Raw genomic sequence first — 26,909 nt, 5'->3', positions numbered from 1 at the left:
TATCCTGCTTGGGCTTCACTAGACTTTTTGGACCTGTGTATTGTCTTTCATCAATTTTGAAAAGTCATCTTCTCTTCAAATATTTATACTGCTCCATTCTCTCTCTCCTCTTCTTCTGGGACTTCAATTATACATATGTCACACCATTTCATATTGTTTCATAGGTTTTTTCTTTTTAAATTAATAGCATTTTAAAGCAATTTTTTTAGATTTACCTAAAATATGAGTGGTAAGTACAGAGAGTTTCCATTTAACCCTTTACCCCCTCATACACACATACAGTCTCCCCTATCACTAACACCTTACATTAGTGTGGTATATTTGTTACAATTGATAAACCAATATTATACATTATTATTAAAGTCCATAAATTACATTAGCGTTCACTCTTTGTGTTCTGCGGGTTTTGACATATTTATAATGATATGCATCCACCATTACAGTATCATACAGAATAGTTTCAGTGCCCTAAAAATTTCCTGTGCTCTAGCTATTCATTCCTCCCTCCTCCTGGAATCCCCTGGCAATCACTGATTTTTTTTTTTTTTTTTACTGTCTTAATAGTTTTATAAACTTTAAGAAGTCCTCTTTATTCCTGGAGACTTTCCTCCCAGAGACATCCTTTTCTGCTTCCACCTATGTGGCTGTTTTCTAGGTCTGTGGAAGACTGTCATCCTAGAGCTTCCTTTCAATGCCCTCTTGGTTTGGATCTACTGTTTCCAAGATTAAAATCCTTCATCTTTCCTGGTTTCCTCCTGGTTTTGCTAGCATACATCCTCAAGTAAGTGCCAAAAAAAAAAGGATACATGACAGCTAAACTTTCAGAGACCTCACATATATGAAAATGTTTTTATTCTGCTCTCACATTTGATTAGTTGGGTATATAATTCTAGATTAGAAATAATTTTTCATAGAATTTTGGAAGGGTTTATCTGCTGTCTTCTAGTATCTAGAGTTGCTGCTAAGAAATAGTATATAAATCTGTTTATGATTCATTTGGAAATGGCTTTTTTCAAGGTATCTAGAAGATTTTAGCATCTTCTCTATGTCTTTGCTTTTGCAACATTTTACAGTGATAAGTGTAGGTATGGATCTTTTTTCATGCTTTGTATTGAGCATTTAGTTGACCTTTTCAACCTGAACACTAAGAAAGTTGCATATTATTTCCTTGATAATTGCATATTATTTCCTTGATAATTTCCCCCCTCCCCTCCTTTTTTTTTCTTTATTCTCTTTTCTGGTCAGATATTGGATGACTGGATATTTATCTCATATTTACCACCACTTTATGCTGCTTTCTGTTCTAGGAGATTTCTTTACTTCATTTTCAGTTTTTCATTTTTCCAGTTTTTCATTTCAGCAATCATATTTATTTTATCTCCAAGAACGCTTTTTTGTTCTCTAATTGTTCCTTTCATATGGTATTCTATTCTTATTTTATGTAAATTCTCAGATCTCTGAGAATATAATTTAAAATTTTTGTTTTATTTCATTCTGGTCCCTAAATTATCGGTTTCTTCTGAGGAAAGTTTTTCAGTTTGTTTTGCTTGACTTTTCCTTTTCTTGCTGCTGGGTTTTGTTTTATGTTAATGATCCTCAGTTGTCTGATACTTAAGAAGGAAGGTCTCAATAGCTTATGCAGATATACTATGCTGTTGTGAAGGTAGGACCTGTTGTCAGATCCCCCCTCTGAGACCATCTTCTGCCTGGGACAGGGCAGGACAAAGCTTTATTGACTGATGGGCTTTAGTTTGTGGTGAATGGACATAGAGCTGACTATGAAGTTGTGGGCTTTTCACATGCCAGAATGAGTTGTTTTCACTCTGGAACTCCAACAATCACTCTTAAAGCTTTAGCTGTCCCTTAGGTAATCCATTCAATGACTAAAAGTATGATAAATGTTAGCAGTTTCTAAGCACAGGAATGGAGAGAGGAGTAGAGCTGCTGACTGATGCTGTTGTACCATGTACAAACCCTTGATTAATTTCCCTTTTTTAGGCCCCTTTTCTCACTCCTTCCTTTAGCTGTATACTATTTCTAAGCTCAGATTTTCCTCCAGTTTCTATTGTCAAATGGATTTCTTTTGTAGGTACCTCGCATATTTAAGGCTGCAGCTTTCTCTACCTGTTTCCATCCTTCAACCTGTCCTATCTGCTTTCACCTCCCAGAAGTGTGTGACAACAACTATCTCTTCTCCCCTAATTCTCTTCATGGTGATATGTTTTTTCCTTTTTATATTTCTATACTTTTATTTCAGTTAAGCTTTATATGCCCTGTCTGCCATCTTGAACTAGCTTGGTTTTGTTCTTATGTCCTTTTCTTCCTTCACTTAATCAAAACTCTCATTCATTTAGTTTATCAGCTCTCAGGTTGGTGTTGGGCAAGACAGCAAAAAGATTAATTTCAAACAATGTGCTTATTTATGCTAATAAATATCTGGTTAGTAAAATTTCATGAAATATTACTAACTTTAGGAAAAAATATATGAGGCAGAGAAAAATTTTGTAGCATTGCTGGAAGAAAGATGTTAGGAAGAATAGAACCCAAGAAATCATCATAGATCCCTTACAGTAATTTTCTGCCTGAAGCAGTCTCCTCTTCACTTACATCCAGGTATAATTTTTTACTTCAGCTGTTAAAATGGGAGCTGGGAAACTACAGCCCATAGACCAAATCCAGTCCCCTACTTGTTTTATAAAGTTCTATTGTGCTAAAATGACAAAGTTGGGTATTTGTAACAGAGGCCATATGACTCACAATGCCGAAAATATTTACTGTCTGATCCTTTACTGAAAAAAAATTTTGATCCATCTCCTAGAAGATCATTCCTGTACTATACCCCCTTTATTTCCTCTTTCAGGAATTGAGCTGCAATTTCATGAGTAACCTTACAGCCCAAATTTCTCTATCACCTCAGATATAATCTGGGTGGACACCATAAAATCAAAGAATCTTTGTATCTTAAATCAACTGAATTCCATCTTATTTTACTCCCTCTTCCCAGTAACATAGTAACTAAACTTGTTCTGTATATAGCACTCTTATTTTTTAAATAGCAAACATTTGATATTGGTCTATTTGGATTTTTCCTTCCTTCTTGAATCAGTTTTGGTAATTTATGTCTTTCTAGGAGTTTGTTTATTTCATCTAAGTTGTCTAATTTTTTAGCTTGAAGTTGTTTATAATATTTCCTTAACATTCTTTTAATTTCTGTAGGGTCTATAGTGATGTTTCCTCTTTCATTTCTGATTTTGGTGGTTTGTGTCTTCTCTCACTTTTCTTGGTCACTCTAGCTAAAAATTTATCCATTTTGTTGACTTTCTCAAATAATCAATTTTTTGTTTCATTGATTTTCTTTAGTGTTTTACTATTTTCTATTTTATTATTTTCTACTCCAATCTTTTTAATTTCATACATCCTGCTTACTTTTGATTTGGCTTTCTTATCTTTTTCTAACTTTCTAAGATAGATGTTGTGATTGTCAATTTTAGATTATTTATTTCCTTCTAATATATTTTTAAACCTATAAATTTCCCTCTACACACATCGCATTCCTTTAACATTGATATATTCTGTTTTCATTTTTATTCACTTTAAGACATGTTGTAATCCCCTTGTGTTTACCTCTTTGATTCATGATTACCATTTGCATGATATATATATTTTATCCTTTTATTTTTAGCCTGTTCATTTCACCTGAAGTGTGTTTCTTATAGACGCCATATCGTTGGATATTTTTTTAATCCACTATGACAATCTTTGCCTTTTGATTTTAGTCCATTCACATTTAACATAATTACTGATATGGTTAGACTTATGTCTATCATTGCATTATTTCTTATTTGTCATATCTTTTTATTTTTCTCTTCTTATTCTACTGCTTCTTTTGTTTTAACCAAGTATTTTTAGTGTATTATTTTAATTTCTCTGTTAATATTTTAGCTGTATTTTAGAGGCTTTAGTGTGAATGGTTTCTCTAGGAATTACCATAATCACCTTCAACTTTTTACAGTCTACTTCAGTTTAATATTGACATAATTTGGTATTATATAGCAGCTTTGAGCCAATATACCTCTATATACTATAAACTCAGCAATATTTTGTTATTCTTATTGCTTTTAAAAATCTTAAGCTTTTTTAAAAAAAATTGAGATGAAATGAGAAAAACATATACACAATCTTTTATACTTAGACATTTATTTATCATTTTCAGTGCCCTTTATTCTTTCTTATTGGTTCAAATTACCTGTGTCATTTCCTTTCAACTTAAAGATTTTCTTTAGTATTTCTTTAGCAAAGATGAATTTTCTTTCTTTCTTTCTTTATTTGTCTGAGAATGTCTTTATTTAAGCTTCATTTTGAAGGATAGTTTTACTGGGTATAGGATTCTTGATTGACAGTTTTTTTTTTTTCTGTACTTCTGAAATGCCACTTTACTGCCTTCTGGCCTCCGTTTTTCCTGATGAAAATGTTGCTATTAATTGTATTATTGTCCCCATATGTAATAAGTCATTTCTCTTGCCACTCGCAAGATTTTTGCTTTGTCTTTGGCTGTCTCTGGTTTCATTAAATTTGGAAATTTGGACATTATATTTTCAAATATTTTCTCCCCCTTTATCTCTCTTCTCCTCCTGGGACTCCCCTTATGCATATGTTAATACTCTTGATGGTATTCCATTGCTATCTGAGGCTCTGTTTATGTTTTTCTTCATTCCTTTTTTCTTGTTGTTCTTCAGATTGATTAATCTCTATTGATCTATTTTCAAGTTTGTTGATATTTTCTTTCACAAGCTCAAATATGCTGTTGAGCCTCTCCAGTGAATTTTTCATTTCAGTTGTTGTATGTTTCAATTCTAGATTTTCTTTTATTAAAAAAATGGAAGTTGGCCTGCCTAAAGTTATGGAGCTGCATTAGATAATCTCTTATAATTTTTTAAATTCAATTTATTTAAACTAAAAACAAAAACAGTTCACCCATTTCTCCCATGCCCATTTTCATTTTAAAGTAAATTTTATCTCTTTATTGATATTCTCTATTAAATGGCACCTTTTTATCGTATTTTAATTGTTTATACATATTTATAATAGCTGTTTTGAACACTTTGTAAATCCAACACCTGGACTCACTCAATATCTCTTGATTGCTTTTTTCCTGAGTATATATCATACTTTCATGTTTCTTTGCACATCTAGTAAATTTGGTTGAAAATTAAACATTTTAATTACACATTATTGCAACTTTGAATTCAGTTTTACTTTTTAGGGTTTTTGTTGTTATTATTATTGTTGTTTTGGTAATTCACATGTACTTAAACTGTGGATTTTAACCTGCCCCATGGTTTGCAGCAGCCAATGGTTCTTGTCAGTTTTTTGTTTATTTTTTTGTTGTTAGCATACCTTCCTAGCGGTTTCCATTTGTCTGCATAGCTTAGTAGTCACCTAATGATTTTCGAGTGACATAGTGTTCAGGCCAATAAGTCTTCCACCCTCTGCCAGGTGATCTGTAGGTGGGTTGAAGAATGCATTTAAAGTTCCTGCTAGTACTCAGATCTCACATCATTTTTCTCTTTTTGCCATACTCCTTGAGTCTTCCCTGCATTTGCATACTTGCCCAACTAGCCATGGATATGTAGAGAACTTATTTCAACCATTCAATACCTCTTTCATATCCAATATCTCCCAGTCACATTTTTGGCTGGTCTGCCACTTGCCTCAACTTGGACTGCAACCTCAAACTAGCAAAACTGCATGTTTTCTCTGTCCATTCCCAAACCAGTCTGCCACTTTTAGCCAGCAAGGTCATGGGTTTTCTGCCTCCACTCCATATCAAATCCACTCCACCTCCTCTGGCAGGAAAGCTGCTGGTTTTTACTTCCAACTCCATGCTGGTATAACTAGTTTTTCCCAACTGAGCTGAAGTGGGGGAGAAGGGTGAGAAGAATGGTAGCAATCCCAAGCAGGAAGGCCTCAGACTTTCAGTGATCCTACCCAAAACTCTAGCATTTTTTTCAAGAATAACTGCTTCTCAATTTGATAACTGCCTTTGGTCAGTTTTCAAGGTCCTGAAATGGTTGCTTTTATTATTTTATACAGTTTTATATGTAGACTTTTTTATTGAAATAAACTGTCAACTTCTTCATGTTATCATTGTTGGAAATCCCATATCCAAGTTATTTTTATATCCCCTGATTTAGCAATTTTGATTGGGTATTTGTTATACAATCAAACACTTGTTTAGACCAACCTACATGTTTACAATTCTTTTTGTTCATTTTTCCTTCCTTTATAGTCCTATGTCCTTATTCCTAAAGCATATCTTCTAATAGTTTTTCTGCAAGTAAAAATGGAATATATTCTTAGATATATTTGCTTGACAATATCTTTCATTTGTCCTTTTCTTGAATGATAGTTTAACTTGCTGCAGAATTCAACATTGGATATTTTATCTCTGTACTTTGAAGACCTTATTTCATTATCTTCCAGCTTCTGTTGTTGCTGTTGAGAATTGAGAATCTGCTCTAATGTTTATTTCTTTATGACTAATCTATATTTTTCCCTCTAGATTCTTTAAGGCATTATTTTTGTTTTTGCTGATCTGTAGTTTCTCAACATTGTGTCTAAGTATCTATTTATTTTTATTTAATCCTGGTGAGAATTTATTTTACTTCCTGTGTCCAAATCAATACAGAATTGATTATGATTTTAATCAATTCTATAAATTTGTTAAGCCAATTTTCTTCTCAAATATTGTCTCTTTTTCACTCTTTCTATTCTGTTTCTGAAATTACTATTAGATATATTTTACATCTTTTCCAAAATCTAAATATCTCATATTTTCCATCTCATTTTTCTTGTTATGCTACATTCTAGGTAATTTCCTCATATCTACCAGTTTACCATATTTCTCTTTTCAGTTGTATCTAGCCTGCTGTTTAAGGTATCTAGTGATTTTTTAAATTTCAGTAATTATTTATGATTTCTTTCTAAATGTTGTATTTGAGTCTTTTACAATGCTTCCAGGTATTTCTTTTCTTATGTCTTAAGTATTTTTTTAATTGTCTTGAGTTTCTTTGAAAATACATATTTTATATTGTCTATCTACTGGTTCTGTTAGCTGAAGTTTTTGGATATCTAAGCCCATTCTTCGTTGTATCTATCAACTTTTGTTCATGGGGATTACTTCTTATTTTGTAAGTTTTTATTATAAATTCAGATTCAGTGGGGTTTTGTCTTTGAGACTTTATGCAGTCTGGAATCAAGAGTGTCTATTAGGGATATTTTGAACTAGCATCTACCAAGTGCCCTAGGGATAAGTTCCATGCGAAGGTACACTTTATGCCAAATTCAGGGTTTGGGGGTTCCTAAACCATACAAATCATGTAAATTTGAGCCCCAAACATAAGTTAGTTGAGGCCTGTATGAATTCTCAGAAGTGATTTTGCCACCCAGAGACCAGCTAAGACAAACAATCTGCTTTGTCTTCTCCCTTTGTCAGTAGAATGATAATTTCTGGTTCATTCTTTTAGTAAGAGTTCAGTCCTTTAAGTATTCCAATTTTGTGGAGTGGTTACAGTCAGAGAGGAGGGGACAAGAATCTTATTTCTAACTTCCTGCCTTGAGTTTGTCAAAATTCTCCTCTTTTACCCTTGACAGATTGGTGCCACCAAAAAGGAGTCACAGCTAAAGAATACACTTAAGCTGTTTCAAGGACCTGAAAAAAACATTACAAATTATGATTCATAGTAAATGAAGGTAGCTATTTAATTTGCAGATGGCAGTTTGCAGTATCACCTTCTGTCCTTTATAGAAATCTATGAATTCCCTCTGTGAGTAGGGACTTTCCTTAGTACCTAGTTGACAGAAATAATATGTCTACTACCTTATCATTACTCATCCTGTCCACCTCTACTTCCTATACATAATCTAAGATACTTTTCATTCTCTCAAAGACCAGGTTTACTTTTTTCTCAGCCTTTGTCCCCTTTAATAATTTACACCCAAACACCAACTGAATTATCCTTTCAATACAAATACTTAGTCTGCTGCCATTAAAAAATGTGGCACACTGTTTGTGACCACCTAGAGGGGTGGGATAGGGAGGGTAGGAGGGAGGGAGACGCAAGTGGGAAGAGATATGGGGACATATGTATATGTATAACCAATTCACTTTGTTATAAAGCAGAAACTAACACGCCATTGTAAAGCAATTATACTCCAATAAAGATGTTAAAAAAAAATGTGGCACACTTCCACTATGATCTTCAATAAATTTGAGAACTCATCACAACAAATCATATTCCTGGTGAAAAATCTACTTTAAAATATAAAATGAAGTAAATCTCTTCATATTGCCATGACATTTAAAAAATGTCATATATTATGAGAAAGCTTAGCACTTTAAAGGATTCACATATAGTTTAAAACTATTTTTTAATAAAAATACTTTTTTTTAGATTGACAAGGACTTTGGAATATATGTTAAACAGACATTTCTTTAACCACACTAGCAAGCAACATTAGTGTACATTATGTATCATTATATAGGATTGGCTGTTAATATATTCGATGAAATCAAATTCCTCTCACATGTATATATCTATGTCTAGGTAGATATATAGACATGTACTTTTTTATATTTCAGGAGCTATACTTTTTATGGTATGGTGTGTAACCTGGTCATTCTCAGGCCCTGAAGTTCTTCCTGGTGGAAGTTTATTTGGACTGTTAATTAGCTTTTATGGTGCTGTTATTGGTGGGAAACTTTTGGAAAACATTAGAATACCTTCAGTGCCTCAACTTCCCCCTGTTCTTGGTAAGTGAATAATTAGCTCTCCTTTTTTTGTCATTGACCACATGTAAATTATGACTATATTCTAGTCAGAGTAGATATAATTTAGAACTATTTCAATGTAATATGATCTATATAGCTTTTTTATATGTGTACTTATTATATATGTGTAAATATAGCTTGTTTATAGAAGTATTTATTCTCTATACACACACAGATTTTTCCTGAAATATATTTTAAAATACTTTAAATATACTCAGTATATGATTCTTGTTGCTTTATCATTTAATAGGACATTTTTTACTTAACTTTACATATATTGTAGAAAAGGAAAAATTTGAAAAAAACTGAATTTTTCTGTAGATAACCTAATTCAAATACAATTACAAGGTTCAAATGTTATAGTGACTAGGGCACCAAAAGGTTTATAGTTTTTGGGTGAGCTGTTTGAGCATCTCCACTATGTATATTCATCAGTGCATCATCTGCCTAAACAATGGTACCCCCTATTTCTTCATCACCATTATTATAATTCTCCAGGTAGAGGAAAATTAGTGGAAGAACTTCTATCAGAGGTGTATTATATCTTCTAAGTATTCAATACATTCAAATATTTAGTTACTGTCAATAGAGGTAATCACTTTCGCTTATCTCTAACACCCTTTCTGTGTTCATAACACCCATTCAGCACCTGCCAAGTATTTACTGAATCTTTTCTCCTCCTCTCCAAAACTTCCACTTTTGTCCTAGCTCAACCTCTTTGTTTCTAACCATTCCATGCACTATGGCAGAGCCTTCTATCTGGTCTCTCCTTCAGTTTTATGTCTATCTAATTTGCCAAGACCATCACATAGAAAATACAAGACTCATTATCTCACTTCCTGCCTAAAACTTTCCCATGGTGCCTTACTCTGCCAAAACAGGGGAGGGTAGAGGGTAGGGGTAGCTTTCCATGATCTGGCCCCTCCAGCCCATTCCCCACTCCCATCCTAGTCCTTTATGTTCCAGCAATACGGAATTACTTGTTGCACCCCATTGCCATATATCATTTCTTATATCCATTCCTTCATTTATGCTGTTTCCTCTACTTGCATGTAACCTGCCCTTCACCAAAGTAGCGAGAGACATAGTGTGTTTGAAGAAGGGAAATTAAACATTTCTGTTTTCTCTCTTGGGAAAATGAACTGAATCAGACATGGTTTATTTTCTTTCTTCTAAGGGATGTTACTGGCTGGTTTTACCATTAGGAATGTTCCATTCCTCAGTGATCACGTCTGTATTAGTAGCACAATGTCTTCAACTTTAAGAAACACTGCCCTTACCATTATTCTAGTGCAAGCTGGGCTTGGACTCGATCCACAGGTAGATTTCCAATTATACCTTGAGTATAGTTATTTTCTATATTAGAGGCTGGTGGAAAAGAAAAAGAGGCAGAATTTTTCTTACAGCTGTTCCAGGTAGAGCAAAGCTAAGACAAAGAACAAAGATTTTGCAGAAACATTGACACCTTAATTTCTACTGCTGGATATATTACTGATATGAAGATAAATCTCTGTGATATAAGATCTCTATTGGAGATAATATTTAATTATTTACATAGAGATAAATGTCCCGTATGCAACATTTGTATCATTTGAGAGTTGTGGCTCTTCTGTGGAGAACTGTTTATTTTTCTGTTAACAAAGGATAAGGTCATCCTGTAAAAGGTTATTGCTTTTGTTTTGTTTTCTCAGAATGATTAAGAATTTCAATAATATTATTGTTTCATGAATTTTTCCCACAGAACTTGTTCCTGATTATCTTTACATTTTTGTAAAAGCTAATCTTTTCAAATATTTCTTTAAATATTACTGTCTAGGGATCATAAATCTATTGGGGTTTTTAAAGATGGATATTCATGAATATACCAGCTATTCAGGATATAACAAATGTGGCAAATATATAAGACTGGTGGAAGTATCTTAAGAGCATAAATAATTATAGACAGTGATAATTTATTGTATTATCCAGTAGAAAATTTGAACCAATAAGAAAATTTAAAAGTTTTCCCTTTCAGTTAATTATGCAGTTTTTAAGTGATTTTCTCTTTTGGCATAATTATTACTGCTAATCAAACAGTTCATCCCTACAAGTTAACTGATGGAGATCCCTAAGATTCTACAGGATACTTTCATTATACTATTTACTAGGAAGATTAAGGGAGGTAGAAATAGTTATTTAATCACAGAGAAATGGGTCTTTTTTAATAATTAAAATACAAGTGTTTTATAAACTATGAAATAGTTTATAATCCAATATATGATGACATATAAAATGAGCTGCATTAGCATTTAAAGCCCAATGTGACATCTGGAATGTATTTCAATATTTGCTTAAAATAATTTTCTTATTGGCCAGTATAGGTTTGTCTAAATGTGACTATGTTTATATTTCAGGCTTTGAAGCATTTGAAAGGAGTTTGTTTAAGATTGTCTATGGGACCATGCCTCATAGAGGCATGTTCAACTGCTGTTGTTTCCCACTTCCTTATGAATTTTCCCTGGCAATGGGGATTTCTATTAGGGTAACTTTTTCTCATTTTTCTCTATGAAAATATTCAGTTAAAATTCTTGGTTTTAAATTATTGAAATATTCAGAATATTGTATAGACAAGCTTATCATTAAAATTATTTTCACAATGGTAGAAAATCTTGGAAATCAGTTGGTCAGAAACAGAGCCATGTCCTAAATCTACTATATCCTTAACAAATATTCATAGTCTCTAAATGCTTAATGCCAAGATAGTTCACGTTATCAGTTTATTTTTTCCTCCTATACTGTAATCTATCTCTATTTTTAACCTATCTAATGACTTCTTCCTTATATACCATATGTACATAGATATAAAATCTGTATCTATAATATGTAATATATGTATTATATATGAAAGATATTTTGTATAGATATAGATATTATAACAAAAAACAGCAAACACTATTTTCCTAGATCCAATGTCCCAACTATTATTATCCACCATCCATTTCCCTTCATGTCCAAATTCCTCAGAATAATAGTCTATAATCATTATCTCTATATCCTGAGCTTCTTTTCATTTTTCAATCCATTTAACTTTTGCCTCCACTTATCCATTCCAGTGGATGCCATGTGCATTTCTAAAAGATAAGGGCATTCTCTAACTAAATTAACAACAATTTCTTATTATCCTTAGGTGATTTTTAAAAAAATTTTGATCTACTCAATATTTGGTGGAATCTTTGAATCAGTCAAAGGATTGTGTATCCATTTTTTATCCAGGTCTTGAATATATCTTTTATCTCTCCTCAGTTTTCTTTTATTATGTCCTTTTGTAACTCCCCCCTCCATATCTATTAAGTTTTTCTTTATACTTCTCATCTGCTTGCCTTTGCAGTACACACTGGAAAATTTTCTCTGCTCAGTTCTCTAGCTTATTAACTCACTCTACAGTTATGTCCCTATCACCTATTTATTTATTTAACTTTGGCAATTAATTGTTTATTTCTAAGGACAATAGTTAAATGTTATGAACAGATAGAGTATACTTTCATGATTCTGAGGATATTTAGTTATTCTGAAGTCATGTTCTTGTTGTTCTCTTTTTAGTATATCTCTTTCCTTGGGTATAAATTATTCCATTTGATGAACATGGTGCCTCAATTCAAAGTGTTGGCTTTCCCCAAATATTTGGTGATACTTTAATGGGTACTCATTTTTTTAATTGAAACTTCCTATTAACCTGTGCTTTGTTTTATCTGTTTGCTATTGCCTTCTTGCAGGAAATAGGCCAGTCATGCTACCAAGCAAGCTTCCTTAGAAGCTGAGGCTGAGATTAAGATTTTTCTTTGGCCACACCTCGTGGCTTGTGGGATCTTAGTTCCCCACCCAGAAATTGAACCTGGGCCACAGCAGTGAAAGTGCCAAGTCCTAACCACTGGACTCCCAGGGAATTCCCTAAGATTCTTATGCAAATGATTTATTAAGGGAACTCTCAGTAGAAACCTCTGAGTGAAGAAAGACAGATAGGAGTGTGGGAAAAGTCAGTGGTTCCAAAACTTTGCTACCCATTAAAATCACTTGGGGAGTTTTTGAAAATCCCAGAAATTAGAGGAGTGATGTCAGCAAGATGGCAGAATAGGAAACTCCAGGCTCACTTTCCCACATGGAGACACTCTCATAACAATATGAGGACCAGATTACCTTTATGGTAACTCCAGAACCACTTTAGAGGTTATATATAGCATTCCATGCAAGCACAGTGCCAAGAAGAGGCACAATGGAGCAATTAGAACATTCCATTGCACTTACCCCCCATACCCCATGTCCCTCCTACAGAGCAAGGGCAATCAGGAGGAAACTCCCAACTTTGAGTTCTCCCTCAGGAGGAAAAGAAAAAGCTGGAACATGCGTCTTATATTCTGGCTTTTAAAGAGGCTGCCCAAGGCACTGGTTTCTGTCTCATCTGACTTGGAACATTGACAGAAAAGAGAGTGGCACATTTTAGATGCCCGAGGTCCACTGAGAACAAAGGTGAGTCTTGTGCATTGCTTTACTCCAGAGATATTGATTGCAGTACTGCTGATAGATACCTGGGGTTACTCTGGAGTAGGAAAAAGCCAAAGTCCAGCTGGAGATAAATGCACCAAAGCCTGGAGAAGACACATTCCAGAAAGGTTTGACAGACTCCCAGAATCGTTAGCTGGGATGATTGGTCTTTCCCTAGTGAGGAATTTCATAAAGACCAGGCGAGGTGGCTGTTTTTTCAAATATCCAATTTCCAACAAAAGATAACAAGGCATACAAAGAAACAGGGACTCAGGGCTCAATCAAAGGAACAAAATAAAATTCCAGAAACCGACCCTAAACAAATGGAAACGTATTACTCAACAAAGAATTCAAAATAACCATCATAAAGATGCTCAGTGAGCTCAAAGATGTTGCAGACATCTAAAAGAAACCAGGAAAATGATGCATGAACAAAGTGAGAATACCAACAAGGACATAGAAGCTATGAAGAAAAGAACCAAAAATAAATGCTGGAGCTGTAGAATATGATAACTTGAAAAATTGACTAGAGGGGATCAATAGGAGACTGGATTGGCTGAAAAAAAAGAATCTGAACTTGAAGACAGGTTATTTGAAATTATAGAATCATTGGAGCAAAAAAAAAGCAAGGAAAGTGAAGAGATCCTAAGGGACTTGTGGGATGCCATTTAATGGGCCAACCTATGCATTATGGGAGTTTCAGAAAGAGAAGAGAGAAATAAATGGTCAGAAATCCTATTTAAAGAAATAATGGGCCAAAACCTCCAAATTTGAGGAAGGAAATGGACATACAAATTCAAGATGATCAAAAAACTCCCATTAAGATAAAACCAAAGAAACCTACACTGAAACACATTGTACTCAAGCTGTCAAAAGTCACAGAAAGTGAGAATCTTAAAAACAACAAGAGAAAAGCAAGAGCTCCCTGAAGATAATAGTTGGATTTTTCAGTGGAAACCTTGCAGGCCAGAAGGGAACGGGATGATACATCCAAAATGCTGAAAGGAAAAAAAATGGCCAACCAAGAATACTATATCTAGCAAACCACATGTAAAAACTTCATGACGTTGAATTTGACAATGATTTCTTGGATATGACACTAAAAGCATAGGCAACAAAAGCAAAACTAGGTGGGACTGCATAAAACTTAAAAACTTCTGCACAGCAAAGGAAACAATTAACAAAGTGAAAAGGCAACACACAGAATGGGAGAAAATAATTGCAAACCATATATCTGAAAAGAGATCAATATTCAGAGTATGTAAAGAACTCCTACAACTCAACAAATTTTAAAAAATAACTAAATATTGGGCAAGGGATTTGAATAGACATTTCTATAAAGGACATATACAAATGGCCAAAAAGCATCTGAAAGTACTCAACATTTATAATCATTAGAAAAATGCAAATCAAAACCACAATGAGATAACACCTCATACCCATTAGGATGGTTACTATTTTTTAAAAAGCTAGAAAATAACAAGTGTTGACACAGACGTGGAGAAATTGGAACATTCGTGCACTGCTTTTGGGAACATAAAATGGACAGCTGCTATGGAAAATAGTTTGGAGTTTCCTCAAAAAACTGAAAGTAAAATTACCATTTAATCCAATAATGCCACTTCTGTGTATATATCCAAAACAACTGAAAGTAGGATCTCAAAGAGATATTTGCACACCCATGTTCATTGCAACATAATTCACAATAGCCAAGAGGTAGAGGCAGCCCAAATATCCATGGACAGATGAATGGATAAAGAAAATGTGGGATACACACACACACACACACACACACACACACACACACACACACACACAGAGAGAGAGAGAGGAATATTATTCAGCTGTAAAAAAGAAGGAAATCCTGTCTCATTCTACAGCATGGATAAACCTTGAGGACATTATGTTGAGTGAAATAAGCCAGGACAAATACTGTATGATTCCACTGATATGTCTAGAGTAGTCAAAATCATGTTAACAGAAAGTAGAATGGTGGTTGTCAGGGGCTTGGGTGAGGGGGAAAAGGGTGTTGCTCAATGAGTATAGAGTTTTGGTTTTGCAAGATGAAAAAGTTCTAAGTATATGTTACACAACAATGTGAATATCATTTGCACTACTGAACTGTACACTTAAAAATAAAGTTAATTTTATATTATGTATTTTTTACAACAATTAAAAAACTTTACAATATCCCAGTATTCATGTCAAACTTCATTCTAGATCAGATCAGAATGTCTTGGAATGTGAATCCAGGCATCCATATTTTTTAAAGATCCCAAGTACATGGTAAGATCACTGTCAGTGATCCCTGCTTTCTGATATTTAAACTTCTGTTTAAATGTGGGCTGGACTTACTGACTTGCTTCCAATGGACAGAATACCGCAGAAGTGATAGGATATTTCTTCTAAGAAGATTAGGTCATAAGAAGACAATGACTTCTGTCTTCCTTGTTCTCTCTTGCACTCTCTTTAATTGCTTGTCTTGGGGGAAGACAGCTGCCATGTTGCGAGCAGCCTTGCAGAGAAGCCCTCAGGGAAAGAGGCTGAACCTATCAACGGCCATGTGAGTAAACTTGAAAGCAGATCTTCTCCCATCCACCTCATGAGAGACCTTGGGTAGGAAGAGGCATACAGCTAAGCCATACCCAGACTCCTGACCCACAGAAGTTGTGAGATAATAAATGTGTGTTGTTTTAAGCTTCTAAGTTTGGGCATGATTTGTTAAGCAGCAACAGATAAATAGGTGGTTCCAATGTGCAGTAAAGTTCAGGAACCACTGAACTGGGCAAATATGTGTTTTCAGAGAATTCTAGGTTCTTCTTGAGTCCCTAGGGAAATCTTGATTATAAACTGCACCAGAGAGGTTGTACAGCCAGAGGCATAGAAGCTAAACTGTTAGACCCTCACATCAGTCAGTCATTGGCAGGAGCTGTCTGGAAGGGGGAAGTGGTGAACTTCCTTAGCATCCACAGGTAAGCTCTTGTTATCAGGGCAAGGCTTCCAGAAAGCTGCAGTTGTCAGTGGTTAGCAGGCAACAAGCAGCAGCTGGGGCACAGGTACACTGGCCTGGCAAATGGGTTCTGGTGGGGACCACGCGCATCACTACTGCAGCATTTAGAAGGTGAATGTGGAAGAGACAAGGCAACGTTCTGGATGGGATATACGAACAGAAGGTATTCTGAGCAGGAATTTCCCCATTCCTCAGGGGTGTCATCAACCACCCCAGAAATTTTCTCATTTGCCTTTGTGGCTTAGGTGCCCACACTCATTTTTCCTTCTTTTGGGCAGATGTCTTCCTTACTAACTTGTTCAAGAGGTAGGAATGCCGTGGAGACTACATCTGACGGGCCATTCTTATGGTGGTACTCTAAGTAATTACCATTTGATTTCCTCAGAGGTGCCTCCTACTCCCAGGATCTGCCTTCTGGGCTTGGGACATTTTTAGGAGTACACCATATCTTCTGTAGCAATCTTATACGCTTTTTGGCTTATGATTTCCTTTCTCAATCCTAAACTGTCTGTCTCTAATCTTCCTGTATACACTTAGTTTCTTGTCCATTGAGGATTCCTCTTTTGTCTTCTAGCTAGGTTATGGATTTTCCTATTATTTTCTTTTCTTTTTTAAAAATAATATATATTTAATAAAATTAGGGTTATATCATACATGCTGGGGTTTTTTGTTTGAATTTCAAAATTGTATTAAATATCACAATTCTAATAATTAAATATTAAAAATGACAAAATTAAATAGGAAATAATTTTGAATCTTAAATAGTAGTCCACGTTTACTTAGAGGAGGATGAGGAGGTAGTTTGAATTTTTTTTCCCACCCCCCCCCCCACGGCATTCCCCCCTTGGTGTCCATACGTTTGTTCTCTACATCTGTGTCTCAACTTCTGCCCTGCAAACCGGTTCATCTGTGCCATTTTTCTAGGTTCCACATACATACGTTAATATACGATATTTGGTTTTTTCTTTATGACTTACTTCACTCTGTTTGAGTCTCTAGATCCATCCATGTCTCAACAAATGATCCAATTTCATTCCTTTTTATAGCTGAGTAATATTCCATTGTATATATGTACCACATCTTCTTTATTCATTCATCTGTCGATGGGCATTTAGGTTGCTTCCATGACCTGGCTATTATAAATAGTGCTGCAATGAACAATGGGGTGCATGTGTCTTTTTGAATTATGGTTTTCTCTGGGTATATGCCCAGTAGTGGGATTGCTGGATCATATGGTAATTCAATTTTTAGCTTTTTAAGGAACCTCCATACTGTTCTCCATAGTGGCTGTATCAATTTACATTCTCACCAACAGTGCAAGAGGGTTCCCTTTTCTCCACACCCTCTCCAGCATTTGTTGTTTGTAGATTTTCTGGTGATGCCTATTCTAACTGGTGTGAGGTGATACCTCATTGTAGTTTTGACTTGCATTTCTCTAATAATTAGTGATGTTGAGCAGCTTTTCATGTGCTTCTTGGCCATCTGTATGTCTTCTTTGGAGAAATGTCTATTTAAGTCTTCTGCCCATTTTTGGATTGGGTTGTTTGTTTCTTTAATATTGAGCTGCATGAGCTGTTGATATATTTTGGAGATTAATCCTTTGTCCGTTGATTTGTTTGCAAATATTTTCTCCCATTCTGAGGGTTGTCTTTTTTTTTTTAACATCTTTATTGGAGTATAATTGCTTTACAATGGCATGTTAGTTTCTGCTTTATAACAAAGTGAATCAGTTATACATATACATATGTTCCCATACCTCTTCCCTCTTGCGTCTCCCTCCCTCCCACCCCTCTAGGTGGTCACAAACCACCTAGCTGATCTCCATGTGCTATGTGGCTACTTCCCACTAGCTACCTATTTTACGTTTGGTAGTGCATATATGTCCATGCCACTCTCTCACTTTGTCACAGCTTACCCTGCCCCCTCCCCATATCCTCAAGTCCATGCTCTAGTAGGCCTGTGTCTTTATTCCTTCTTACCCCTAGGTTCTTCATGACCTTTTTTTTTTTTCTTAGATTCCATACATATGTGTTAGCATACGGTATTTGGTTTTCTCTTTCTGACTTACTTCACTCTGTATGACAGACTCTAGGTCCATCCACTCCACTACAAATAACTCAATTTCGTTTCTTTTTATGGCTGAGTAATATTCCATTGTATATATGTGCCACATCTTCTTTATCCATTCATCTGTTGATGGACAGTTAGGTTGCTTCCATATCCTGGCTGTTGTAAGTAGAGCTGCAATGAACATTTTGGTACATGACTCTTTTTCAATTATGGTTTTCTCAGGGTATATGCCCAGTAGTGGGATTGCTGGGTCGTATGATAGTTCTATTTGTAGTTTTTTAAGGAACCTCCATACTGTTCTCCATAGTGGCTGTATCAATTTACATTCCCACCAACAGTGCAAGAGGGTTCCCTTTTCTCCACACCCTCTCTAGCATTTATTGTTTCTAGATTTTTTGATGATGGCCATTCTGACCGGTGTGAGATGATATCTCATTGTAGTTTTGATTTGCATTTCTCTAATGATTAATGATGTTGAGCATTCTTTCATGTGTTTGTTGGCAATCTGTATATCTTCTTCAGAGAAATGTCTATTTAGGTCCTCTGCCCATTTTTGGATTGGGTTGTTTGTTTTTTTGTTATTGAGCTGCATGAGCTGCTTGTAAATTTTGTAGATTAATCCTTTGTCAGTTGCTTCATTTGCAAATATTTTCTCCCATTCTGAGGGTTGTCTTTTGGTCTTGTTTATTTTTGTTTTTATTTCCATTTCTCTAGGAAGTGGGTCAAAAAGGATCTTGCTGTGATTTATGTCATAGAGTGTTCTGCCTATGTTTTCCTCTAAGAGCTTGATAGTGTCTGACCTTACATTTAGGTCTTTAATCCATTTTGAGTTTATTTTTATATATGGTGTTAGGGAGTGTTCTAATTTCAGCCTTTTACATGTAGCTGTCCAGTTTTCCCAGCACCACTTATTGAAGAGACTGTCTTTTCTCCATTGTATATCCTTGCCTCCTTTGTCATAGATTAGTTGACCATAGGTGTGTGGGTTTCTCTGGGCTTTCTATCTTATTCCATTGATCTCTGTTTCTGTTTTTGTGCCAGTACCATATTGTCTTGATTACTGTAGCTTTGTAGTATAGTCTGAAGTCAGTGAGTCTGATTCCTCCAGCTCCGTTTTTTCCCCTCAAGACTGCTTTGGCTATTCGGGGTCTTTTGTGTCTCCATACAAATTTTAAGATTTTTTGCTCTTTTAAGATTTTTTGCTCATAAAAACTGCTATTGGTAATTTGATAGGGATTGCATTGAATCCGTAGATTGCTTTGGGTAGTATAGTCATTTTCACAATATTGATTCTTCCAATCCAAGAACATGGTATATCTCTCCATCTGTTGGTATCATCTTTACTTTCTTTCATCAGTGTCTTAAAGTTTTCTGCATACAGGTCTTTTGTCTCCCTAGATAGGTTTACTCCTAGGTATTTTATTCTTTTTGTTGCAGTGGTAAATGGGAGTGTTTCCTTAATTTCTCTTTCAGATTTTTCATCATTACTGTATAGGAATGCAAGAGATTTCTGTGCATTAATTTGCATTCTGCAACTTTACCAAATTCATTGATTAGCTCTAGTAGTTTTCTGGTGGCATCTTTAGGATTCTCTATGTATATTATCATGTCATCTGCAAACAGTAACAGTTTTACTTCTTCTTTTCCAATTTGTATTCCTTTTATTTCTTTTTCTTCTCTGATTGCTGTGGCTAGGACTTCCAAAACTATGTTGAATAATAGTGGTGAGAGTGGACATCCTTGTCTTGTTCCTGATCTTAGAGGAAATGCTTTCAGTTTTTCACCATTGAGAATGATGTTTGCTAAGGGTTTGTCTTATATGGCCTTTATTATGTTGAGGTAGGTTCCCTCTATGCCCACTTTCTGGAGAGTTTTTATCATAAATGGGTGTTGAATTTTCTCAAAAGCTTTTTCTGCATCTATTGAGATGATCATATGGTTTTTATTCTTCAATTTGTTAATATGGTGTATCACACTGATTGATTTACGTATATTGAAGAATCCTTGCATCCCTGGAATAAATCCCACTTGATCATGGTGTATGATCCTTTTAATGTGTTGTTGGATTCTGTTTGCTAGTATTCTGTTGAGGATTTTTGCATCTATATTCATCAGTGATATTGGTCTGTAATTTTCTTTTTTTGTAGTATCTTTGTCTGGTTTTGGTATCAGGGTGATGGTGGCCTCATAGAATGAGTTTGGGAGTGTTCCTTCCTCTGCAGTGTTTTGAAAGAGTTTGAGAAGGATGGGTGTTAGCTGTTCTCTAAATGTTTGATAGAATTCACCTGTGAAGCCATCTGGTCCTGGACTTCTGTTTGTTGGAAGATTTTTAATCACAGTTTCAATTTCATTACTTGTGATTGGTTTGTTTACATTTTCTATTTCTTTCTGTTTCTGTCTTGGAAGGTTATACCTTTCTAAGAATTTGTCCATTTCTTCCAGGTTGTCCACTTTATTGGCATAGAGTTGCTTGTAGTAGTCTCTTAGGATGCTTTGTATTTCTGCAGTGTCTGTTGTAACTTCTTTTTTATTTCTAATTTTATTGATTTGGGTCCTCTCCCTCTTTTTCTTGATGAGTCTGGCTAATGATTTATCAATTTTGTTTATCTTCTTAAAGAACCAGCTTTTAGTTTTATTGATCTTTGCTATTGTTTTCTTTGTTTCTATTTCATTTGTTTCTGCTCTGATCTTTATGATTTCTTTCCTTCTGCTAACTTTGGGTTTTGTTTGTTCTTCTTTCTCTAGTTCCTTTAGGTGTAAATTTAGATTGTTTATATGAGATTTTTCTTGTTTCTTGAGGTAGGCTTTCATAGCTATAAACTTCCCTCTTAGAACTGCTTTTGGTGCATCGCATAGGTTTTGGATCATCGTGTTTTCATTGTCATTTGTCTCTAGGCATTTTTTGATTTCCTCTTTGATTTCTTCAGTGATCTCTTGGTTATTTAGTAATGTATTGTTTAGCCTCCATGTGTTTGTGTTTTTCTACATTTTTTCCCCTGTAATCTATTTCTAATATCATAGCGTTGTGGTCAGAAAAGATACTTGATATGATTTCAATTTTCTTAAATTTACTGAGGCTTGATATGTGACCCAAGATGTGATCTATCCTGGAGAATGTTTCATGCGCACTTGAGAAGAAAGTGTAATCTGCTGTTTTTGGATGGAATGTCCTATAAATATCAATTAAATCTGTCTGGTCTATTGTGTCATTTAAAGCTTCTGTTTCCTTATTTGATTTCATTTTGGATGATCTTTCCATTGGTGTAAGTGAGGTGTTAAAGTCCCCCACTATTATTGTGTTACTGTCGATTTCCTCTTTTATAGCTGTTAGCAGTTGCCTTATGTACTGAGGTGCTCCTATGTTGGGTGCATATATATTTATAATTGTTATATTTTCTTCTTGGATTGATCCCTTGATCATTATGTAGTGTCCTTCCTTGTCTCTTGTAACATTCTTTATTGTAAAGTCTATTTTATCTGATATGAGTATTGCTACTCCAGCTTTCTTTTGATTTCCATTTGCATGGAATATCTTTTTCCATCCCCTCACTTTCAGTCTGTATGTATCCCTAGGTCTGAAGTGGGTCTCTTGTAGACAGCATAGAGATGGGTCTTGTTTTTGTATCCATTCAGCAGGCCTGTGTCTTTTGGTTGGAGCATTTAATCCATTCACGTTTAAGGTAATTATTGATATGTATGTTCCTATGACCATTTTCTTAATTGTTTTGGGTTTGTTTTTGTAGGTCCTTTTCTTTTCTTGTTTCCTACTTAGAGAAGTTCCTTATCATTTGTTATAGAGCTGGTTTGGTGGTGCTGAATTCTCTTAGCTTTTGCTTGTCTGTAAAGCTTTTGATTTCTCCATTGAATCTGAATGAGTTCCTTGCCGGGTAGAGTAATCTTGGTTGTACCTTCTTCCCTTTCATCACTTTAAGTATATCATGCCACTCCCTTCTGACTTGTAGAGTTTCTGCTGAGAAATCAGCTGTTAACCTTATGAGAGTTCCCTTGTATGTGATTTGTCATTTTTCCCTTGCTGCTTTCAGTAATTTTTCTTTGTCTTTAATTTTTGCCTATTTGATTACTATGTGTCTCAGCGTGTTTCTCCTTGGGTTTATCCTGTATGGGACTCACTGTGCTTCCTGGACTTGGGTGGCTATTTCCTTTCCCATGTTAGGGAAGTTTTCTACTATAATCTCTTCAAATATTTTCTCTGGTCCTTTCTCTCTCTCTTCTCCTTCTGGGACCCCTATAATGTGAATGTTGTTGCGTTTAAAGTTGTCCCAGAGGTCTCTTAGGCTGTCTTCATTTATTTTCATTCTGTTTTCTTGATTCTGTTCTGCAGCAGTGAATTCCACCATTCTGTCTTCTAGGTCACTTATCCATTCTTCTGCCTCAGTTATTCTGCTATTGATTCCTTCTAATGTAGTTTTCATTTCAGTTATTGTATTGTTCATCTCTGTTTGTTTGTTGTTTAATTATTCTAGGTCTTTGTTAAGCATTTCTTTCATCTTCTGGATCTTTGCCTCCATTCTTTTTCCGAGGTCCTGGATCATCTTCACTATCATTATTCTGAATTCTTTTTCTGTAAGGTTGCCTATCTCCACTTCATTTAGTTATTTTTCCAGGGTTTTATCTTGTTCCTTCATCTGGTACATAGCCCTCTGCCTTTTCATCTTGTCTGTCTTTCTTTGAATGTGGTTTTTGTTCCACAGGCTGCAGGAATGTAGTTCTTCTTGCTTCTGTTCTCTGCCCTCTGGTGGATGAGGCTATCTAAGAGGCTTGTATAAGTTTCCTGATGGGAGGGACTGGTGGTGGGTAGAGCTGACTGTTACTCTGGTGGGCAGAGCTCAGTAAAACTTTAATCCACTTGACTGTTGATGGGTGGGGCTGGGTTCCCTCCCTGTTGGTTGTTTGGCCTGAGGCAACCCAACACTGGAGCCTACCTGGGCTCTTTGCTGGTGCTAATGACAGAATCTGGGAGGGCTCACACCAAGGAGTACTTCCCAGAACTTCTGCTGCCAGTGTCCTTGTCCCCACCGTGAGCCACAGCCACCGGCCGCCTCTGCAGGAGACCCTCCAACACTAGCAGGTAGATCTGGTTCAGTCTCCCCTGAGGTCACTGCTCCTTCCCCTGGGTCCCGATGCACACACTACTTTCTGTGTGCCCTCCAAGAATGGAGTCTCTGTTTCCCCCAGTCCTGTTGAAGTCCTGCAGTCAAATCCCACTAGGCTTCAAAGTCTGATTCTCTAGGAATTCCTCCTCCCATTGCCAGACCCCCAGGTTGGGAAGCCTGACGTGGGGCTCAGAACCTTCACTCCAGTGGGTGGACTTCTGTGGTATAAGGGTTCTCCAGTCTGTGAGTCACCCACCCAGCAGTTATGGGATTTGATTTTACTGTGATTGCGCCCCTCCTACCGTCTCATTGTGGCTTCTCCTTTGTATTTGGATGTGGGGTACCTTTTTTGGTGAGTTCCAGTGTCTTCCTGTCAATGTTGTCCCAGCTAGTTGTGATTCTGGTGTTCTCACAAGAGGGAGTGAGAGCATGTCCTTCTACTCCATCATCTTGGTTCCTCCCTCTCCTATTATTTTCATGTCTTCATTTCAAATGGTTTTGAGATGGAGGTAAAGGCTGCAATTTGTGCTTGACCCAACATCTTGAATGAAATTTCTCTAGAGTTTTAACCAGCACTAAAGAATGTGTGAACATTTTTACCACCATTAAATGACATTCACTCAAGAGCAGAATTTTTGCATTCAAAGTCATTGTAAAGAGAAGATGTGGTACATATATATAATGGAATATTACTCAGCCATAAAAAGGAATGAAACTGGGTCATTTGTAGAGATGTGGATGGACCTAGAGTCTGTCATACAGAGTGAAGTAAGTCAGAAAGAGAAAAACAAATATCGTATATTAACACACACATGTGGGATCTAGAAAAATGGTACAGATGAACCTATTTCCAGGGTAGGAATAGAGACACAGATATAGAGAACAGACATGTGGACACAGATGGGGAAAGGGAGGGTGGGACAAACTGGGAGATTAGGGTTGACATATATACACTATCATGTGTAAAATAGATAGCTAGTGGGAACCTGCTGTGTTGCACAGGGAGCTCAGCTCGGTGCTCTGTGATGACCTAGATGGGTGGGAAGGGGGGTGAGGGAGGTCCAAGAGGGAGGGAATATATGTATACATATAGCTGATTCACTTCGCTGTACAGCAGAAACTAACACAACATTGTAAAGCAATTATACTCCAATAAAAAAGTCATTGTAAAGGTTAATACATTTGTTGTACAATTTACTATAAAACACTTTTGTTAAAAGGATGTTTTTAAGTTGGTTTTCAAAGATTTTTCTCTCAGTTTTGTAGTCAGTGCAGTCTCTCCTGCTGTTGTTGTCCCTTCCATGCTACGTTTGCAAGAAAAGGGATATGGTTTTGAGAAAGGCATTCCAACCTTATTAATAGCTGCCAGCAGTTTGGATGACATCGTGGCTATCAGTGGATTCAATACATGCTTGAGCATAGTCTTCTCCTCAGGTAAACAAAAAAATACAACAGCTACCGTATAATTCATTGCTTTTTTTGTTCTTTAAACAAGGTTTGTGTCTTTGCCTCTGCATTTATTAATGAAGACTTTTCTATGTAACATCTTTTTATTCTTCATAGACAGCTCATTCTAGACCAGAGAAGGAATTTCAATGGGTTAAGATACCACTACTTAACACAAATGATTTCCTTTTAATAACTAAATATTCCAATTAATTTGATAACCCATATTATTACCATTTATCTGCTCTTGTTGCTTTGGAATTTTGTCACAGTTTTCAATAGAAAAATTTAGGCAGCAATATTATTAGTACTACTAATATATTGAATAGATATTTTGGAGATGTACCTTTCTGGCCATCATTATAAATAACTGGTTGCTCTGTTACTAAGCCAACTTAAATATATAGAGTGTGGACAAGTGTGTGTCTTTTTGGTAGTGATGGGACAAGATCCTGCAACAATTCTAAATCCCAAGGTGATATTTGATCTTGAATGTCACTTGGCAGAAATTGTGAAAGTAAACACTCCACATTTAATAATGCATTAATTATCTGCCAGTGTTCGAAGTTCAATATTCTGTATTATTAAAGCACCAAAACATTTTAAAGCTGAGAAGTTATATATATATAGTTTCTCTTAAAATCATAAGATATAAATGAATAAGAAGGAAAAAAGGGAAAATATAGAAATAAAGTATGTAATAGTTATACCCCCAGGAATAATAATTGTGAATCTTTTGATGTAAATTCACCCAGACTTCTCCTTTTCTCCCCCATCCCCATCTATCTCTAGCTCTTTCTCTCCCTCCCAATAGTCTTATAAAATTATTGAATAGTAACCATACTTTCTTATAACCTGAGTTGTTTTGCATTTACCTGTGTATTGCAAACATGGTCCTTTTCAGTAAATATTTCTATGACATTTGAAATGGTTGCATAGTATTCGATTGGCTGCATCATGGTTACTTAACATGTTGAAAATTGAAATTGACACCAGTATTTACTATTAAAATAATGCTTGGTTGAACAGCTAAATAGTTGTACTTAATCTTAATATTTTCTTAATCTTTTTTAATACTTTTTTAAAAAGTTTTATTTTTTGCTGTGTTGGGTCATTTTTGTGCGCAAACTTTTCTCTAGTTGTGGCGAGTGGGGGCTACTCTTCATTGCGGTGCGTGGGCTTCTCATTGAGGTGCTTTCTCTTGTTGCAGAGCATGGGCTCTAGGCACCTGCGCTTCAGTAGCTGTGGCTCGAAGGCTCAGTAGTTGTGGCACACGGGCTTAGTTGCTCTGCAGCATGTGGGATCTTCCTGGACCAGGGACTGAATGCGTGTCCCCTGTTTTGGCAGGCAGATTCTTAACCACTGCGCCACGAGGGAAGTCCCAATATTTTCTTAGTCTTAAAAGAGAAATTATTGAGTTAAAAAGTATATAACATTCTAAGATTTTTGAAATATATTGCCACAATATCTTGTCCTACCAGGGTGCACAAGCATGCCACCTTCATGCTCTTCACCTTCTTCAAAATTAGGTATTTACTAGTCCTTTTTAGCTTAGCTAATTTGACAGGTGAAGAGTGAGGTCTCTTTAAAGGAAGTACTTTGAATACTAGTGATGTTAAACAAATGTTCGTGTTTATTGGCCATTAGCATTTTGGAATGTTTAATAGATTGCTTTTCTTGAAATATTTTGCCTATATCCTATAGGTGTGTTCATCATTTGTTCTTTTGATTTGTTAAGATTCTGCACAAAATTAAGAATGATAACCATTTGTTTTATATGCTATGGTTTTTGTAATTTGACTTTTAACTTTATCTCTTTTCTGTCATTCAGAAGTCCTAAATTTTTTATTTTCAGATCTGGCCACCTTTTCCTTCATGACTGGTATCAGTCATTCTTTCAAAAAATATTTTTTGTGCTCCT

At 35.5% G+C, this 26,909-nt stretch overlaps 1 protein-coding gene across 1 annotated transcript in view; it reads left to right on the top strand.

Annotated features, from left to right (window-relative positions):
• The window catches only part of SLC9B2 (solute carrier family 9 member B2), a 117,733-nt gene that overhangs the window by 80,772 nt on the left and 10,052 nt on the right, over window positions 1–26,909 (top strand). Inside the window, exons 13-16 of the mRNA XM_060148533.1 lie at window positions 8,642–8,812; window positions 10,008–10,150; window positions 11,224–11,351; window positions 24,801–24,976. Coding sequence (XP_060004516.1) covers window positions 8,642–8,812; window positions 10,008–10,150; window positions 11,224–11,351; window positions 24,801–24,976 — 618 coding nt within the window. The remainder of the gene's footprint in view (window positions 1–8,641; window positions 8,813–10,007; window positions 10,151–11,223; window positions 11,352–24,800; window positions 24,977–26,909) is intronic.

Source organism: Lagenorhynchus albirostris, chromosome 4 (assembly GCF_949774975.1).
Source record: "Lagenorhynchus albirostris chromosome 4, mLagAlb1.1, whole genome shotgun sequence".
NCBI lineage: Eukaryota > Metazoa > Chordata > Mammalia > Artiodactyla > Delphinidae > Lagenorhynchus > Lagenorhynchus albirostris.
Note: the sequence above shows the minus strand (reverse complement) of the source record. Positions and strands in the feature narration are given on the sequence as shown.